General features: G+C 45.0%; 2 protein-coding genes across 3 annotated transcripts in view; one reads left to right on the forward strand and one right to left on the reverse strand.

The window, feature by feature from the left end:
* The window catches only part of CHRM5 (cholinergic receptor muscarinic 5), a 131,723-nt gene extending 123,938 nt beyond the window's left edge, over positions 1 to 7,785 (reverse strand). The window contains exon 1 of the mRNA XM_083167848.1: positions 6,295 to 7,785. Coding sequence (XP_083023974.1) covers positions 6,295 to 6,393 — 99 coding nt within the window. The 5' untranslated portion in view covers positions 6,394 to 7,785. The remainder of the gene's footprint in view (positions 1 to 6,294) is intronic.
* The window catches only part of AVEN (apoptosis and caspase activation inhibitor), a 281,141-nt gene that overhangs the window by 107,277 nt on the left and 153,975 nt on the right, over positions 1 to 19,889 (forward strand). Inside the window, exon 1 of one of the 2 annotated variants that reach the window (XM_083167853.1) lies at positions 6,314 to 7,241. The exons of the other annotated variant lie outside the window; for it this stretch is intronic. Coding sequence (XP_083023979.1) covers positions 7,112 to 7,241 — 130 coding nt within the window. The 5' untranslated portion in view covers positions 6,314 to 7,111. Of the gene's footprint in view, positions 1 to 6,313; positions 7,242 to 19,889 lie in introns of those variants that run through there. 2 annotated transcript variants of the gene reach the window in all.

Genomic DNA, 19,889 nt, shown 5'->3' on the forward strand with positions numbered 1-19,889 from the left:
TTTTGAGCCAGAAGTACATTTTTGTGTAAAAAAATGTATTTTTTTCATTTTCACTGCCCAGTTGTACCAAAATTGATGAAACCCCTGGGGGTTTGAAATGTACACTATACCCCTAGATGAATTCCCTGAGGGGTGTAGTTTGCAAAATGGGGTGACTTGTGGGGGGGTTCCACTGTATTGGTAATGCAACATAGCACCCACCATTCATTCCACCAAAATCTTTGCTGCAAAATCCAAAAATCACTCCTTCCCTTCTGAGTCCTGCCATGCACCCAACTGGAATTTTTTGGTCACATGTGAGGCATTGCCGTACTCTGGAGAAATGGGGGCACAGATTTTGGGGTGCTTTGTCTCCTTCATTCCTTGTGAAAATGAAAAATTTTGAGCCAGAAGTACATTTTTGTGTAAAAAAATGTATTTTTTTCATTTTCACTGCCCAGTTGTACCAAAATTGATGAAACCCCTGGGGGTTTGAAATGTACACTATACCCCTAGATGAATTCCCTGAGGGGTGTAGTTTGCAAAATGGGGTGACTTGTGGGGGGGTTCCACTGTATTGGTAATGCAACATAGCACCCACCATTCATTCCACCAAAATCTTTGCTGCAAAATCCAAAAATCACTCCTTCCCTTCTGAGTCCTGCCATGCACCCAACTGGAATTTTTTGGTCACATGTGAGGCATTGCCGTACTCTGGAGAAATGGGGGCACAGATTTTGGGGTGCTTTGTCTCCTTCATTCCTTGTGAAAATGAAAAATTTTGAGCCAGAAGTACATTTTTGTGTAAAAAAATGTATTTTTTTCATTTTCACTGCCCAGTTGTACCAAAATTGATGAAACCCCTGGGGGTTTGAAATGTACACTATACCCCTAGATGAATTCCCTGAGGGGTGTAGTTTGCAAAATGGGGTGACTTGTGGGGGGGTTCCACTGTATTGGTAATGCAACATAGCACCCACCATTCATTCCACCAAAATCTGTGCTCCAAAATCCAAAAATCACTCCTTCCCTTCTGAGTCCTGCCATGCACCCAACTGGTATTTTTTGGTCACATGTGAGGCATTGCCGTACTCGGGAGAAATTGGGGCACAGATTTTGGGGTGCTTTGTCTCCTTCATTCCTTGTGAAAATGATAAATTTTGAGCCAGAACTGCATGTTTGTGTAAAAAAATGTAATTTTCCATTTTCACATCCCAGTTATACCAAAATTGGTGAAACCCCTGGGGGTTTGAAATGTACACTATACCCCTAGATGAATTCCCTGAGGGGTGTAGTTTGCAAAATGGGGTCACTTGTGGGGGGGTTCCACTGTATTGGTGCTTGGGGGGTCTTGCTAATGCGACATAGCACCCACCAAAATTCCACCAGAATCTGAGCTGCAAAATCCAAAAATCACTCCTTCCCTTCTAAGTCCTGCCATGCACCCAACTGGTATTTTTTGGTCACATGTGAGGCATTGCCGTACTCGGGAGAAATTGGGGCACAGATTTTGGGGTGCTTTGTCTCCTTCATTCCTTGTGAAAATGAAAAATTTTGAGCCAGAACTGCATGTTTGTGTAAAAAAATGTAATTTTCCATTTTCACATCCCAGTTGTACCAAAATTGGTGAAACCCCTGGGGGTTTGAAATGTACACTATACCCCTAGATGAATTCCCTGAGGGGTGTAGTTTGCAAAATGGGGTCACTTGTGGGGGGGTTCCACTGTATTGGTGCTTGGGGGGTCTTGCTAATGCGACATAGCACCCACCAAAAAAACACCAGAATCTGAGCTGCAAAATCTAAAAATCACTCCTTCCCTTCTAAGTCCTGCCATGCACCCAACTGGTATTTTTTGGTCACATGTGAGGCATTGCCGTACTCGGGAGAAATTGGGGCACAGATTTTGGGGTGCATTGTCTCCTTCATTCCTTGTGAAAATGAAAAATTTTGAGCCAGAACTGCATGTTTGTGTAAAAAAATGTAATTTTCCATTTTCACATCCCAGTTGTACCAAAATTGGTGAAACCCCTGGGGGTTTGAAATGTACACTATACCCCTAGATGAATTCCCTGAGGGGTGTACTTTGCAAAATGGGGTGACTTGTGGGGGGGTTCCACTGTATTGGTGCTTGGGGGGTCTTGCTAATGCGACATAGCACCCACCAAAAAACCACCAGAATCTGAGCTGCAAAATCTAAAAATCACTCCTTCCCTTCTAAGTCCTGCCATGCACCCAACTGGTATTTTTTGGTCACATGTGAGGCATTGCCGTACTCTGGAGAAATTGGGGCACAGATTTTGGGGTGCATTGTCTCCTTCATTCCTTGTGAAAATGAAAAATTTTGAGCCAGAACTGCATGTTTGTGTAAAAAAATGTAATTTTCCATTTTCACATCCCAGTTGTACCAAAATTGGTGAAACCCCTGGGGGTTTGAAATGTACACTATACCCCTAGATGAATTCCCTGAGGGGTGTACTTTGCAAAATGGGGTGACTTGTGGGGGGGTTCCACTGTATTGGTGCTTTGGGAGTCTTGCTAATGCAACATAGCACCCACCATTCATTCCACCAAAATCTTTGCTGCAAAATCCAAAAATCACTCCTTCCCTTCTGAGTCCTGCCATGCACCCAACTGGTATTTTTTGGTCACATGTGAGGCATTGCCGTACTCGGGAGAAATTGGGGCACAGATTTTGGGGTGCATTGTCTCCTTCATTCCTTGTGAAAATGAAAAATTTTGAGCCAGAACTGCATGTTTGTGTAAAAAAATGTAATTTTCCATTTTCACATCCCAGTTGTACCAAAATTGGTGAAACCCCTGGGGGTTTGAAATGTACACTATACCCCTAGATGAATTCCCTGAGGGGTGTACTTTGCAAAATGGGGTGACTTGTGGGGGGGTTCCACTGTATTGGTGCTTGGGGGGTCTTGCTAATGCGACATAGCACCCACCAAAAAACCACCAGAATCTGAGCTGCAAAATCTAAAAATCACTCCTTCCCTTCTAAGTCCTGCCATGCACCCAACTGGTATTTTTTGGTCACATGTGAGGCATTGCCGTACTCTGGAGAAATTGGGGCACAGATTTTGGGGTGCATTGTCTCCTTCATTCCTTGTGAAAATGAAAAATTTTGAGCCAGAACTGCATGTTTGTGTAAAAAAATGTAATTTTCCATTTTCACATCCCAGTTGTACCAAAATTGGTGAAACCCCTGGGGGTTTGAAATGTACACTATACCCCTAGATGAATTCCCTGAGGGGTGTACTTTGCAAAATGGGGTGACTTGTGGGGGGGTTCCACTGTATTGGTGCTTTGGGAGTCTTGCTAATGCAACATAGCACCCACCATTCATTCCACCGAAATCTTTGCTGCAAAATCCAAAAATCACTCCTTCCCTTCTGAGTCCTGCCATGCACCCAACTGGTATTTTTTGGTCACATGTGAGGCATTGCCGTACTCGGGAGAAATTGGGGCACAGATTTTGGGGTGCTTTGTCTCCTTCATTCCTTGTGAAAATGAAAAATTTTGAGCCAGAACTGCATGTTTGTGTAAAAAAATGTAATTTTCCATTTTCACATCCCAGTTGTACCAAAATTGGTGAAACCCCTGGGGGTTTGAAATGTACACTATACCCCTAGATGAATTCCCTGAGGGGTGTACTTTGCAAAATGGGGTGACTTGTGGGGGGGTTCCACTGTATTGGTGCAACATAGCACCCACCATTCATTCCACCAAAATCTGTGCTGCAAAATCCAAAAATCACTCCTTCCCTTCTGAGTCCTGCCATGCACCCAACTGGTATTTTTTGGTCACATGTGAGGCATTGCCGTACTCGGGAGAAATTGGGGCACAGATTTTGGGGTGCTTTGTCTCCTTCATTCCTTGTGAAAATGAAAAATTTTGAGCCAGAACTGCATGTTTGTGTAAAAAAATGTAATTTTTCATTTTCACATCCCAGTTGTACCAAAATTGGTGAAACCCCTGGGGGTTTGAAATGTACACTATACCCCTGGATGAATTCCCTGAGGGGTGTAGATTGCAAAATGGGGTGACTTGTGGGGGAGGTTCCTAACTTTTAGCACTTATGGTGCCTAGAAACCTACATGGTGCCTAAAAAAAAATCTCATAAAAAGGAGGCTCCAAAATCAAGTAGGTGCTCCTTCTATTATGAAGCCTGTGGTTTGGTCAACGTGCACACTAGGGCCACATATAGGATATTTTTGAAAACAAAAGAATTGGGGGAATCAATTTTTAGTCACATTTCTCTAGTAAAATCTACTGTATTCGTTAGAAAAATGTATTAAAATTGAAACTCTGCAAAAAAAAAGAAATTTTGAAATTTCACCTACACTTTGTTTTAATTCCTGTGAAACACCTAAAGGGTTAACAAACTTCCAAAATGCTGTTTTGAATACTGTGAGGGGTGCAGTTTTTGAAATGGCATCATTTATGGGGGTGTCTCACATACAAGTCCCTCAAAGTCACATCAGAACTGAACTGGTCCCTAAAAAAATCAGTGTTTGAAATTTTCATGAAAATTTGAGAATTTGCTATTCATATTGTAAGCCTCCTAGTGTCCAAAAAAATTAAAAGGAAGTTGAAATAATGATGGAAACATAAAGTAGACATATGGTCTATGTTAGTTATTAACTATTTTGAGTGGTATGATTATTTGTCTCACAAGCAGAAAATTTAACATTTTGCAAATTGCAAAATTTTCCATTTTTTCACGATATTTTGGTATTTTTCACAAAAAAACACAGACTGTATCGACGAAAATTTACCACTAACTTGAAGTACAATGTGTCACGAGAAAACAATCTCAAAATCACTGGGATAAGTAAAAGCAAAAAAAAGTTATCCCCACTTAAGTGAGACATGTCAGATTTGAAAAAAAGGGCTCTGTCATGAAGGCACAAACTGGCTCTGTCATGAAGGGGTTAAATGGGAAAGGAAAATCTCTGGGTTATGAAGCCAAAAACATGAAACCCCCTAGCTTCCAGATTGAGTTAAATACTCTGCTCACTGGCTCTGTCTGCAGGTCCCATCTTCTCTGTGCTCTCCGCAAAACACAGATTTCACATTTACAGAAGACACTTCAACATTTTGACCATGAATGAAACACCTTGTTAATAAATATTGGGGTGGTTTTCCCTTCTTTAATTGTGATTACACCCATCTGCTGCTGGATGATGGCTTTTTCACCTTCCTTATAATTTTTAGGCTAAATCTACTTTACTGTGTAAAAGTTTATGGTGTTCTGTTGGTGATCCCACTGTGAGGTGCCTATTCAATTGTGGCAATGGGCAACTTCTCTGGTTAAGATAGCCCGGCACCAATTGCTTTCCCAAGCAATCTCTACAGCGTGCAAGTGAAGATGGTCAATGTTGGTGTCTACGAGGTGCTGGCATTCTGAGCGTAGAGCCACCCATTCCATTACACAATCACCAAGGATTGTGTTACCACTATTCTCACATATCAACCCCCAGTGGTTCACCGCTGTATAATAAATTAGGAGTGCGTCAGGGGGAAGTGCAGGATTTCAATAAAGGGGGGGGGGGGGGGATTCCAAATTTGCCATTTGCCAAGTATACTTTGCATATGCAACCTCAGGAAGTACTATAAACCATATTCTTCTTTTTTAATGATATACAGTAGGTAATGAACTAGAACAGGTTGCAAATCACTATCCTGAAATCGGGTAGGCTGCAAGAAATGGCAACAAAACAATTCTTTTTCAATTCTAATCAGTATGCCAGGTCTAGACAGGAGATTCCAGAGACCTGTCATCCCCCTAGTAGCTGCGTTTTCACCTTGCTGCCTTTGAAGTGGGAGAGCTCCTTCTAAAATCACCGTAGCACTTTCACCTCCTACCTCCCATGAGATCTGTTTGTTAATATGATTTAAATCATTGAATCCTTGCCACCGACAATCTCCTCAGATCGCTTTCCTGAGTGACAGGAACGTCTGATATTTCTCCAAGCTACTTAAACTATGTACACAAATTCAGCCAGGTAAAAAAAACACAGAGACGGAGTAAGTTTTGACTTCTATTTAAATGCAATTTGGAGGAGGTGGTTTTGCCCTGTCTTGTTGAGACAGAAAGTGCTTGGAGAACAGTCACTGCCTGCTGTGTGTAGTTTAACAAAGCCACTAGCCTTGCAGCTATTCACATCCCCAGATGGACCGAGCCAGGCTTGCATCTTATTTAGTAATTACACCTGGACTGCGAGCGCAGTGTTCCTTGTGTATATACAAACTGTAGCTCAACCAAAGCTAACGTGTTAAAGGAGAACGGAAGAAAAAAAACTTACCCTAAAGGATGCAGATTGCAGTTCATTCGTCTTGCTCCTGACAGCTGGAGCAGCGATGTTGCAGGTAGACAGTGAGGTCTCACAATGGCTCCTGCACATTCACTCGCAGTCTTTTTCCTCAGCATCCCACTCCTCATAGTCACATATTCTCAGTATTTAGGCTTTTTGTGCATTCACTGTCTTTATTTGTACCCTGGAGTTCCCCCTCTGCCGCCAGGTATCCTGTGTGGCAGAGACCTCTAGGCTTCTGTGATCAGTGCCCCCAATCCATTGTATTTCCCAGGCAAACTCCAATCTGCATCTATTATGAGGAAGCGGAGAAGCACTGACCCCACGGAATTCTGTTCTGAACACATTCAAATTGAATGAAACAAGTAACACTCCGGAAATCCACAGTTGCTCCTCTCTGTGTTTCACGAGCCTTCCGGCTACCAGTCAAGGTGGCTAAAACAAACTGTAGAGCCAGCAGTTCCAGCAAGGAATTGGTTATAGGGAGAAAATGCATTGGTCACAAGATTGATCTCATTGTCCGATTGTCTCCCACAGTTCTTCTTGAACTTTTTCCACATTCTTCAGGATTTCCTAACCCCCGATGCTCGTGATGATTTCTCCGCACAGACGACGTTCTCTTCCCTCCTCTCTCCTGAAAGTGTAGGTGGGCAAATCCCTGGAAAGCTGCGATGGTCTTGCAGCCGTTTGGACAACACCAGGCAGAAGGCACAGACAAGTGTGTGTGTGAGAGAAGCTATTCACTGATGAGGATTCAGTGACAGGCTGCCGCTTCTATACGTAATAAAACCCACTAATTACTTTCCTGATGGACAGCATCTTAGGAACACTGCAGGCACAAGCAGCTGATACGAGGTCTAATAGGTGCTGTGCGATCGAACAGCCTTTCCATGGATACGTAAACACATCAGGAGGCTGCAGCTCTCCCTTGCCACCAGGTAGACGGTGAACCAGTCATTTTGACACTCGCTGGATTGCTTTCTGTTTGTTTGAGGTAGAGGGAGGGTCTCCTGTTTCACGCAACCCTCGGGTAGCTTTTTAGCTGCACAGCAATCCCAAGGATACAGGCATTTCATTCATTTATGTCACTAGAGATTGTTCGTCATGTTAGACGTATTATTTGTAGAAAAGAAACTTAAGTGTTCATTGTTCTTGGTTTGCTATATCGCACCATAGAACAATTCCTTCCTGTATAAGTAGATGAATTAAGGACAGTGACCTGCTTCTATTTCCTGAAGAGTTTTAAACAATCCCTTGCGTTCTGTACTCTTTCCTTGTCACTGCCAGTCTGCTTAAGTGGAGGAATTTTTTTTTTCTCATCATTTTCAGAAAACTTTAGTGTTCTCTTTGATTCTTACCATGACGACGAATAATGTCTGTCCCAAGTGGGATTAATGTACAGCACATCACTAAATATCCTATGGCAATTTACATTGTTGTAAGCCTACTTTTCATTAAATCAGTAAGTCTTGACAGGCATGGATGCAGGGAATACATTCATATGTAAGAGGAAATGTCTCTCATGCGTTATATGGAGGTGTGTGGTGACGTACGTCCTGTAGATCTGCCTCATGCTGTACGTTTGTTTGGTCAAGGTTCTGGCAGCAGACTGCATATTGCATAGCAATGCAACAAGCAAAATACATATAAGCTTAGACAATAGGAGGAATTGTGAATAGGTGCGCTGCATCAGGGGAATCATACATAACGTATACACTGAAAGGAATACACACGTAACAGCTGTGCTATAAATATAATATGTGTGTGTATATATATATATCTCATACACATTTGATATATTTCTTTACACCACTGTTCCCTCGTTCTTTCACTCTCTCCCTACTCTGCTTCTCTCTCCTCCCCCCTCTCTCTCATTCTCACTTTTTCTCTCCATCTCTCTCTCTCTCTCTCTCTCTCTCTCTCTCTCTCTCTCTCTCTCTCTCTCTCTCTCTCTCTCTCTCTCTCTCTCTCTCTCTCTCTCTCTCTCTCTCTCTCCTTTGTGCTCACTGCCTATTCAAGTTGGTCCTGGGTAATTCAGGACTTCTGCATGTGACATCTTTCTGGTAGCATTTTTCTCATACAATATGTACAGTATGACCTTGAGAACCCCAAGGATTCTCACCAGGGCAGCCGAGAGGGGGGGGGAGAGGGTACTAATTACCTGGGCCCAGGCTTGCTGGAGGGGCCCTGCAGGGGCCCTGGGCCAACCCCTCCCTTCCCCCTCCGTCCCTCCCGGGTAGCAACAGCAGCATACATTTCTACAGAATGTGCTGTGCTGACAGCAGGCTTAGTATGAGTGTCTCACTGACAGTGTGTGAGATTACAGTTTTTAGAGTTTTCTTTCACCCTCCTCTAAACATTTTGGGGGCGTGGCCTAGGTGTGGGAGGTTCCCACACCTAGGCCACGCCCCCAAAATTTTACCGGGGCCCGGCATTCCTCTCGACTGCCCTGATTCTCACGCAAACTAAGGGAGAACATACAAAATCCACAGGGATTATCTCCAGTTATGAACCCATAACCTCATGGGAGGCAACACCTTGTTTTTAACAAGCGTTGATCATAACCAGCATTTGCAGAATTTATTCATTCATTTATAAGTGATTTATGGGCCAATGAAGAGCTGTCTGTAATACACCTGCATTTTGTGCACAAAATAAAATGTGGCTTATTTGTCAGTATGTAAAGCTGTGCGCATATGGAACGCACCGCTCCTAGCCACATGTTTGTTGAGATCAGTCTGAAAACTGATGGATGCAGAAAGTGAACATGGGATTGCGGGAGGGGGCGTGGCTTCACATCTGTCATACTGGGGGTCTGAGATATGTGTCCTGCCCCCCAGATACTGCTGTGGCTGCAGTGCCGGCTCCTGCTCTGTGACAGGAGACAGGTGCTGCATGTAATGTTAAAGGAGCACCCGTCTCTCTCTCACTGAGCAGGACGCGGCATTTTGGTCAAACCCATGAGTGGATGACACCCGGGTGCATCCAGCACCCATGTAGTGATGCCACTGGCCTGTCACAAATATGGAAAGGCTAGTTCCCACATGATTTTATTAGGCACATGATTGGCACCGCCTTGTATTGATGATCTGCAGATGGCATTGATTTCTGGAGCCTAGGGCTTCCAATCCCGGGGTTCGGGATTGAAAAATGCTCAATCCTGGGATACTGGGATTGGCATCCCTAAAAAAAAAAAAGTGTCCGTCCCCCCACACCGGCCATCTTGCTAGTTTACTGGATCGGGGCAGACAGCAGCGGGGCGGGGGTGTCTGGTGCTTCCAGGTGCGAGGCAGCAGAGGGTGCGGTGTGGCCGAGAGGTGAGGTCGAGAGCAACGATGTGCGTCAGTGTGGCTCGCGCAGTGTGACCTTTTACTGTCATGCTGCACAGGCCACACGCCGGGTCGGAAGCAGCTGGGCAGCACATGTGCAGTCTAATCCCGAGGATTGCACAGCAAGTTGGATACTAAAGCCCAAACACACTCAACGGTATATCGTTAATAGCATCCAGTGTATAAACTCAATATCGTTAACGATACATGATCCAGGGGGGCGTTACCCATATCTACTGTTGTCTGTACGTGCAGGTAAATGTTGACTATATCGTCAATGACCCCATGGCCAAGCAGGGGCCGGGTGATGTTACTCAGTAATATTGTTAAAAAGATAGCCCCTCATTGTTTGTCAAGTTACGCACCAATGATCCCTGATGAGTGTCTTATTTGCTCAAAATGCGCTTCTTATTCATAAAAGTGAAATGCACTACCGTGCTAGCATTCAGTACATAGGAGTCAGAATCCAGTATGAGGTTTTCCTCATGCATAATTCCCTCCGGCTTCATCTGTGGCCATATACAGCTGTTCTACCAATTTCTGCACAATTTAAAACTCTGTGTAGCATCTCTGTACAATGGGCCCAATTTGGGCGCAGCCCCAATAGTGTGGGATCCCGCCTTACTATGCTACACTACTATATAGGGTTGCTCCATATAGGGTAAAAACATGCTCATTGTACAATATTAGGACACATCTGTATCAGCCATTTAAAATGTAACCCATGAATGGGATCAGTCGTCAGACTGCATTTAGGTCTACAGTCATTAGGTCGACCCCACTAGGTCGACTGGCAGGAAGGTCGACCTGACTTAAGGTCGACATGTGCCAAGGTCGACATGACTTAAGGTCGAATTTGCATAAAGGTCGACATGAGGAAGGTCGACCGGTCATAAGGTCGACATGGGTTTTTCACTGTTTTTTGATCCGAATGTCGACACAGTCGACATGGACACAGTTGGCAATGAGAATCGGACCCTCGCAACGCTCGCTTCGCTCGCGATGCTTCGGGCACGGTGCCTCGCTGCGCTCGGCACACTATTTTATTCTCCCACCACGCCCTAGTGGATGGTAGGGCATGAAATACCGCCTGTCGGCACATGTCGGCTCAAAAAACAGTGAAAAACCCATGTCGACCTTATGACCAGTCGACCTTCCGCATGTCGACCTTTATGCAAATTCGACCTTAAGTCATGTCGACCTTGGCCCATGTCGACCTTAAGTCAGGTCGACCTTCCTGCCAGTCGACCTAGTGGGGTCGACCTAATGACTGTAGACCTAAGTTCATTCTAATAGATGACCGCATCCCCCCATGAAATACACAAACACATGGTCTCTGTAATACCGCTTTCACACTGCCAAAACGTTTAAAGATCCAGTATTTTTAAACGTTATTTAAAACGGGTCTGAGCCTTCACATTGCAGTAGATTACCATTTTAAATACCGTTTAAGTACCATTCACATCAGTCAACCCGTTTAATCCCCTGAACACATTTCAAGACAGAATGCAGGGGACAGCCTGTCACAGGTCTGTAGTCTGTTGTTTTTACTAAATACCATTTCAGAGCCATTCTCACTGCATGAAAAACGGCTCTAAAACGTGTAGGACTCTGCTTTTTAAACGTTTTGAAATACCGGTTATCTTTAACCGGTAAATCAACTCTGGCGCTTTCCCACCGCAGCCTTAAATGTTTTGAAATGGGAAAAAAACAGCAATATACCATTTTACAAGTGCAGTGTGAAAGGGGTATAAGTAAATTAGAATGATGCATGTTGTGTTTTTTTTTTGTTTGCTTTTATATTGTCTAAATGTCCAACAAGTATAATTGTGTAGCGCTTATTGCAGACGCGCTAGGCAGCCAATATATTTTGTATACATCTGATATTCAAATGGCTGTCTTGGCAACCCCCCGAAGCCCTGAAGCGATTATTACTGGTATAAGTCATCGGATAAAAGCTGAAAGCTTCGCTGCATACTGCACATCTAACCTTTACGGTTCTCAAATACTCTCCCCAGCATTGAAGCGTTAAAGAGGTGCAAAGCTTACTTGACGTCTGTTTAATTCTTCATCCCCTGCCCTCTTAAGCTCCTGTCTTGTTTGCCTGAGGGTAGAAGCTGACTGTTACTGCTGGAAGGTGTTCCTATATCTGATAATAAAGCCCCACTAGAATTCCGGCGATTTTACACAATACATAATATTTTTGTGCCACTTAATGTACAATAAAAGTTTATGACCTCATAATTCCTATTCCACTCGAGATAACATGTCGTAGATACAGCGCAAGTAGCCTACAATTCAAAGAAAATACTACAGTACAGTATGTGCAATGATTTCAGAATGGGAGACTTTAATTCTGGACATCAATTAAGCTGTAATATTTGTAAATATTATGTTCGTGTTGCCTAGGATATAGTCACAAGGTAGACATACATTAAGTCGACCACTAGAGGTCGACAGGTATTATACCGACATGGCTAAGGTCCACAGGGCCTTTTGACTGATGACCTTTGCAGTGTTGACCTATTGCTTGTGTCAACAGGTCTAATCTCCGACTTTGATGCACACAGGACCGCGGATTGGATCGGATGTCAAACACCAGCGATTTGACCACTTTTGACCCGATTTTTTGGCCGATCCATCGAAATTGGGTGAAAAGTGTATGGGCAGCTTAAGGCGATGCATAATTATGGAATTAATATATATTAAATTGCAACGTAAAGAAAAACTACTTTTGATTCATTTAAATTTGAGGGTTATTTTAATCTGCTCGGTCCCCCGCACCCTTCGCATGGGGGACTGATGTTTTCATCATGCACATACGCTGGGTGTGAGCGGGTGCGAACTACTAGTTCACCGTCCCGTTTGAACGCACCAGTGCAGTCGTGGGGCGGCGGCGAGTGGACGCCTCCATGGCAACAACCAGCGTTTCATGGGTGTTTCCACCCGGCCTCTGCTTGGCCATGGGGCCATTGACGATATAGTTAACATTTACCTGCACATACAGAACAAAGGGGGTGATTCAGATTTACTCAGTAAAATCTGAGTTCGGTATGAGGGCCATTGTTGCGGGTCTGCGCATCCATGCGCATCAGTGAAAATACGCATGTGCAGCTCTGCTGTCCAAACGCCTTTGGCTCCTGGGCTTGCCCACAAAAATGGTGGTTGCACCCAGAAAAATGCTGGGCGTCCCCATGAGAACGCAGGCATGTTGAAGCCTGCACGGGGCGGGTGGCTGACGTCAGCGCCCGCCCCGAATTCGCCAGGTCCGAGTCAAAGAAAAGTCAGTCTACAATTACTTTTATTTGTGAACGTGTAAAGGATCATTCGATTGTCGGAGGCCGAGTGAGTTTTCGCTCGTTCGGCCGCTTGCGAATGGAGGTGTAAACGTACACATCTATTCGTGTACGGGTGTGGACATTCGCTGCTTAGCGAGTGGGTCTGAATAAGGCCCAAAGTGCTATTGCGGCCCAAATTCCATGATGTTTTCTTTATTGGCAGTTGGTTGCGACTCTGCCCCTATCCATGGTACTTATACCATGTCCTGGTTTGTCCTCGGAATTCCACTGTTTAAAAGTCAGGCGGCTCATTATCAGCTTCCTCGAGCCCCGCTCACTCCGCACACTGGATACACGTCCTTAGAGAACGAACGATGAAAGAATCCATTTTCAAATAGAGTATTCCGTGGAGAAATGAAAATCAGCCAGATCGAATTGTCTCATTTTAGATGCAATGCGTGTTTACTGGGCTCATAAATTTCCTATTGCTGCTTGATGGACAAGTTTGACACTTTTTCATTTACTTTTTTGGGGTAAGTATATTACATTTGCTTTGATATTAGGTATTTGTTTTAATGTAATTATACAGATGTATTGAAAATCAGCCTTGGTTAGTCGATTTTATCGCAATATCTGCTTATAGCATTGTTTAGGAATAGATCAGGTTGTATTACCGTATGTTTATCAGATAGTAATACCACACAGATGGTAAATGTAACATTTGTGAGGAGTTGGCCTGTAACATGCCTGAAAGTGTTTGGCATTTAGCGGATGTTCGAGTAAAACGTTCCGTGCTGCTGCGGCTGACCATTCTTTCCCTTTCATTACATTTGTTTTGCAGTGATTTGATAATCCGGTTTTCCGATAAGTCAAGTTTACAGACCTATCTGGAGCAACAAGTGCCAGGGAACCAGATTGCTGGCAGTCCTCATAGCGGACATGTCTGGGTATCATCCTTGTTGGAAAAAAAAAGCATGTGACAGCTGCTACATGTAATACAATTGCTTGAGCCAATAGCTGTGTCCTCAAAGTAATAATAAAATGTCATTTGTTGGTGGCGCAATGTTCTAATCTCCTATAAACTGCTAGAGAATCGCATATTGTGTCTACCGCAGTGCCATCGTTAGCACGGTCTGATCATTTATTGTATTCATTGTGCTGGCTGACAACCTGCTTCCACTGTTAGTACGGCTGCTGCCAGCTCCCTGCAGTCTGTTGCATCATATTGAACTAATACCTCTACTGAGATACAGTATATCGTGTTTGGTTTTTTGTTTGTTTCTGTGACTTTTTTTTTTTCACTTGTTGAAACCGTTTTGGTTTGTGGGTAACCTAAACGTTATGTTTCTATTAGGTGTAATAAGAAAAGAACTTGCTTTGGGTCAACATGCATAAGGGTGACAGTTGAGAGGTTTACCACTATTGGTCGATTTAAATAATAGGTTGACACCAGAAACATGTCAACACATGTAAAAGTCGACATGACTTTTTCACAATTCGACCCTATATTCCAGTGTTGTAACAATAAATGATGCCTCTCACACACACCCCCACTGGGAAAATTTCGTGCCCCCCCCCCCCCCCTGCCCAGCCTTACCCCTCCATGATGGTCTGTGGCCAGGAGTCGGGACCGTCAGATTTAGTAGCCTGCGTCCCGGGCTCCTCCTGGCTCAGCTGCCTTATGAAAAATGTCCCTCACAAAATGGCCGCCCCCTAACAGCAGACCGTTTTTGATGATGCTGCATCCTCTAGCATCCTCAAAAAATATACACATGTGCATCCCCCTGTGCGAATGCCTTTGGCGAGTATCACACTCGCTGGGGCGCTCACACTGTAAGGGGAGGGAAGGGGGCGGGCAGGTGGCTGGAGCATTACATCATTGCCTGCCCCGAATTAGTCAATCTGCATCCGGAATAAGAGTCAGTCGAGACTGACTGTTATTACAGAAGGAGAGGAAAAAAAATAAAATTTGATTTGGAATCATTGAATCAATGTGTGCGACCATCTAATGATTTCTCTCCTGTTCGGCCACACGTGAGGGGATGTGTATACTGACAGCCTGGAGGTCATCCGGCACCCACCTGGGCATTGCAGTTGGCTTTAGAAGACCTTCTGTCGCTGTATTATGGACAGTTTTATAATAAATAGGCCCTCAAGGGCCATAAAGTCCCCAGTACGTGTCCCTTGCAGCCATCTCTTATACTTGTATTTAAAGCTGTCATTTTGTGCAATGGGTCTTTAATAGGAAGTCATTAAACGTGCATCCTGAATCCATTCATAAGACTTATTGATTTGTCTTCTGTAATCTTTAAAGACATTTAGAAAACGTTACTAAGATCTACATTACATTATACGGAGTATAAGTTTGTATGCTGTGCATTAATTTCGGAACTTGTTTCCTAGCACGGCCACACCGATTTACATCGGGGTGGTCGTGTCGGAAAAATCGGGTCGATCGCATCGCATGCGATTTGGTCGCATGCGATGCGATCGACGCGACCGACCCGATTTTTTGATTGAATGAAATGTAAATCGGGTCCCTGGGACCCGATTTTACATTGGATTCAATGTAAAATATTCCCAACCCCCCCAAATTTAACTGTGTAAACCCCACCCCACGATAGACGCCAACCTGAAGCGTGGCGAGCGCAGCGAGCCCGCGAGGGGCGGCGGTGCGCGTCCTCCGACCTGTGAAGTTATACGCGTCCCCTCGCGGGGCTCGCTGCGCTCGCCACGCTTCGGGCTCGGTGGCTCGCTGCGCTCGCCACACTATTCTATTCTCAACTCCACGCCGACGTGGATAGTAGGGGAATGAAAAGGTCGGAGGACGCGCACCGCCGCCCCTCGCGGGCTCGCTGCGCTCGCCACGCTTCGGGTTGGCGTCTATCGTGGGGTGACGACGGGGACATCTATAATGTGAAATGGGTCATATTGGCCCATTTCACATTTTTCACATTTTCTCACGATTTCAATGTTAAAAAATATTTTAACATTGAAGCCTATGGAAAAATCGGGGGCATCGCGTCGGGACCATTGTTAATGGTCCCGACCGACGCGATGCCCCCGATATTTTACCTTTCCCGACACGATTTCAATGTTAAAATATTTTTTAACATTGAAGCCTATGGGGAAATCGGGGGCATCGCGTCGGTCGCGTCGGGACCATTGTTAATGGTCCCAACCGACGCGATGCCCCCGATATTTTATCCTAGCCGGCCAAATGGACCTGATTTCAAATGAAATCGGGTCCATCGCGTTAATCGTGTACCTTAACTTAAGGTACACGATTACTCCCGATTGTGGCCGTGCTAAGAAACAAGTACCTTAATTTCTTTTAGGAATACGTACTGTCCCGAGGGCAGTGATCACTCTCAGTCTGTTTGATGCAGAACTTTAATTCTGTAATAACATTAAGCCAATTTCACCTCCTGTTGCTTGAAAACAGTTAATTTCTGACTGTCTTCAGTGGAACCTAATTACTCCAATATATTTGGAATCCCAGAGCCTTACGATAACGCGTAAGTGATGATTAGTTTTTGGTAGGAAGTAAGTGGGGTTGGAGGCCCAGCTTACATACAGGAAGAATGAAAAAAAAAATGGTAAGGCATATAATTATCGGCGGTATACCTACAGTATATTTGCTGCATTGGAAACGGGAAAAAAGACGAGGTATTGGAATCACCAGTAGAGGAGCCTTAATTTCAGAGGTTTTTTTTTATAAGAATGCTGAGAGATCTCTGGGTTTAACACCTTTATACTGCATTCTTCCAGCACGTTAAGTCCGCAGATAACACGTGATTGACAGGAAGCCGGCGTTTGTAGGTGGTAAATGGACCACAGGGAAAATCATTCTAGGTGAGTAAATTGCAAATGGATTTTCAGCTCAGCGTGATTTTCGCAAGTCATTTGCAGACTTGCACAGGGCGGGATTACTTTGGATGGGTGGCGGCTATCCGACTGCAGGGATCTGCAGTTTTGCAGAGCAGCAATCTGGTCTGAATCAGGAAAAATCTGAATTCCATATGGGAATGCATGACCTGCTTGAATAGGTCTGATATTGTTTTGCTCTTGGCGATCAAAAAAGCGCCTGCTGTCTTCAGCCCCCGAAGACAGAACTATATGTTCCCTGTGTTGTATGCAAATGCCAGTTGACAAATGTCTGCTCCCTCCCGGATGACATCCATATTCAGAATTGCTCCCCTATCCTATGACATCAGAGGAAGTGCCCTGTGAGCGAGTGTGTTTCCGCAGTTGAAATGTGATTTGTGTGTAGTCTGGGGGGATGTTCCATGCTATCGCGCCCGTCAGAGGAGGGAGTAGTGGAGGGGGAGTTTATTATTGATACATCATACATACACTAGCACACCCGTCACTATGTAATACGGACTTTATCTCAGAAATAACTTGTCCTCCTTATTGTCGAATCTAATATTAACAATTATTGTTGAATGAGTTCAGGAATTGACAGTTCATTATGTTCTACAAACATGTCGTCTTAGTGCGTAAAGGTCAAAATATTTTGCCCGAATAGTTTCTCCATGATCTTTTAGATAATTTATCAGGGACTGATCAGGAAGCACATCTATTATTTTAGCATAAAGGACCTTATTCTGGTTCACTCGCAAGGCTGCGCAAACACGCAGGGGAGCGAATGGACCAGAATAGGTTCCAAAATATCTGTGTGTGTGTGTGTGTGTCCTTCTTTCAGGGTGGGAGGACCTAATGCCTCTACCACAAACATACCTCATAACATGCCTGCTACCTGTTCCCCCAGATGCGAGACGCTGAGCAGGACAGGTGCACCTAGTTAGCTGTTAATATGCTCTCAAAATTTGGGGCCTCTTCCAGATTACATCGGTCCTGTGTGCATTCGCACGCAGTACCGATGTTGCGCGTCTGCGCATGCGCAGTCGGGTATCTGCGCATGTGCAGGCGTATGGTGCGTGCACCCACGGGGACCTTTTGGTTCGCCGGGTGCGCAGAGATTACCATATGGGAACGCCCAGCGTTCCATTGGCGTTCTCATGGTAATGAGTCAGTGACGTGTGTGTGTGGGGGGCGGGTAGCTGACATCACCGGATGTCAGCTGCCCGCCCATATCCACGCCAGCGTGCACGCAAATGTAAGTAACTAAAAAGTCACTTATATATACGTGCACGCTAAACATCATTCGATGGACGGTGACCATCGAAAGATGTGGGCGGTGACCCGAGCCATGCGAATGGATGTTTATGCAAAACATCTATTCGCAGCTGTTCGGGCGAAGCCGCACTTTGAGGGGGCGGGGGGGGGGGGGGTCGTTCGCCGGACGGGGTTTGGTGGACTCGCAAGGCTGCGAATACGCAGCCTTGCGAATCAACCACAATAACCCCCTTGGTCTTGTGGATGGCGCCCCTCTCCTCTCTCTCTCATCCACACCTTAGGGACCATTATCCAGCTTGTACCGTAACAAAAGCTCTCAGCAGAGCAATGACAAACCCCTTTCTGGGCTTTTAATATATACTGTATATATATATATATATATATTTATAATGCAATTTATTTAGAGGTGTGCTTAATATAAAATACAGAAATCTTCCTTCTTTTATTGCCATCATTGTATTCTGTGTGCTTAGCGTAATGAGGTCATATATTGTATAGGGCTGTGTCGAGGGTGTGATAATTATCACATGTACAACACAACCTTTACTTCTTCCCTCAGTTGGAGAAATTGTCTTGCAGTCATTAGCTCTTCGTGGCTTGTGTAAAGGTCCTCTGGTACAGGAACAATTAGACTGCATGCTGGATTTCCAGACATTCCTGGAAGTTATGTCATTAACTATATCAATGCTAGAAAGGGCATAAAGTCTCCTCTGCTTGGCTGTACTGTAGGATGCTGGAATATATTACTGTGCTGTCTGGGCTCCTTCGCACATACATGCTGGAAAAATGGAAACTAATACGTAGTTTCAAACATACTGTGGTGCTGTGCTTTCCCATACCCCTTTTTTAGGTTATAGCAATACAGTTTTGCACTATTACAGATCATACCATATACTTGTAGTGTGCATTAACCCCCTCAGTGGTAATCCTGAGAATTTTTGGTACTTGTTTCCTAGCACGGCCACAACGATCATGATCGTGGGCATCGTGAGGAAAAATCGGGGGCATCGCGGCCATCGCAAGCACTAAAAAATCGGGTGCGATGGTCGCGACGCGATGCCTGCGATTTCCCCATAGGGAACAATGTTAAATGCCTCAATTTAGCCGCGATGCCCCCGATTTCCCATAGGAAACAATGTTAAATGGGTCAATTTACCCAAATCATCATAGGGAACAATGTTAAATGGGCCATAAACCCCCCAAAGCACCCCTGAACAGTGAAATGTCCCCCCAAAAGTATTTTACGCCACCCCACGATCAACGCGAACCCGAAGCGTGGCGAGCGCAGCGAACCCGCGAGGGGCGGCGGTACGCGTCCTCCGACCTTTTCATACCCCCACTATCCACGTCGGCGTGGAGTTGAGAATAGAATAGTGTGGCGAGCGCAGCGAGCCACCGAGCCCGAAGCGTGGCGAGCGCACGCGGATACCTGTGAAGCCCGCGAAGGGACACGTTTATCTGTGAAGGTATCCGCGTCTCCTCGCGGGGCTCGCTGCGCTCGCCACGCTTTGGGCACTATTCTATTCTCAACTCCACACCGACGTGGATAATGGGGGTATGAAAAGGTCGGAGGACGCGTACCGCCGCCCCTCGCGGGCTCGCTGCGCTCGCCACGCTTCGGGTTCGCGTTGATCGTGGGGTGGCGTAAAGTACTTTTGGGGGGACATTTCACTGTTCTGGGGTGTTTTTGGGGCTTTCTGGCCCATTTACCATTGTTCCCTATGATGATTTGGTGAAATTGAGGTATTTAACATTGTTCCCTATGAGAAATCGGGGGCATCGCGGGTACATTGAGCCATTTAACATTGTTTCCTATGGGGAAATCGTGGGCATCGCG

This window comes from Crinia signifera, chromosome 12 (assembly GCF_055691185.1).
Source record: "Crinia signifera chromosome 12, ASM5569118v1, whole genome shotgun sequence".
Taxonomy (NCBI): domain Eukaryota; kingdom Metazoa; phylum Chordata; class Amphibia; order Anura; family Myobatrachidae; genus Crinia; species Crinia signifera.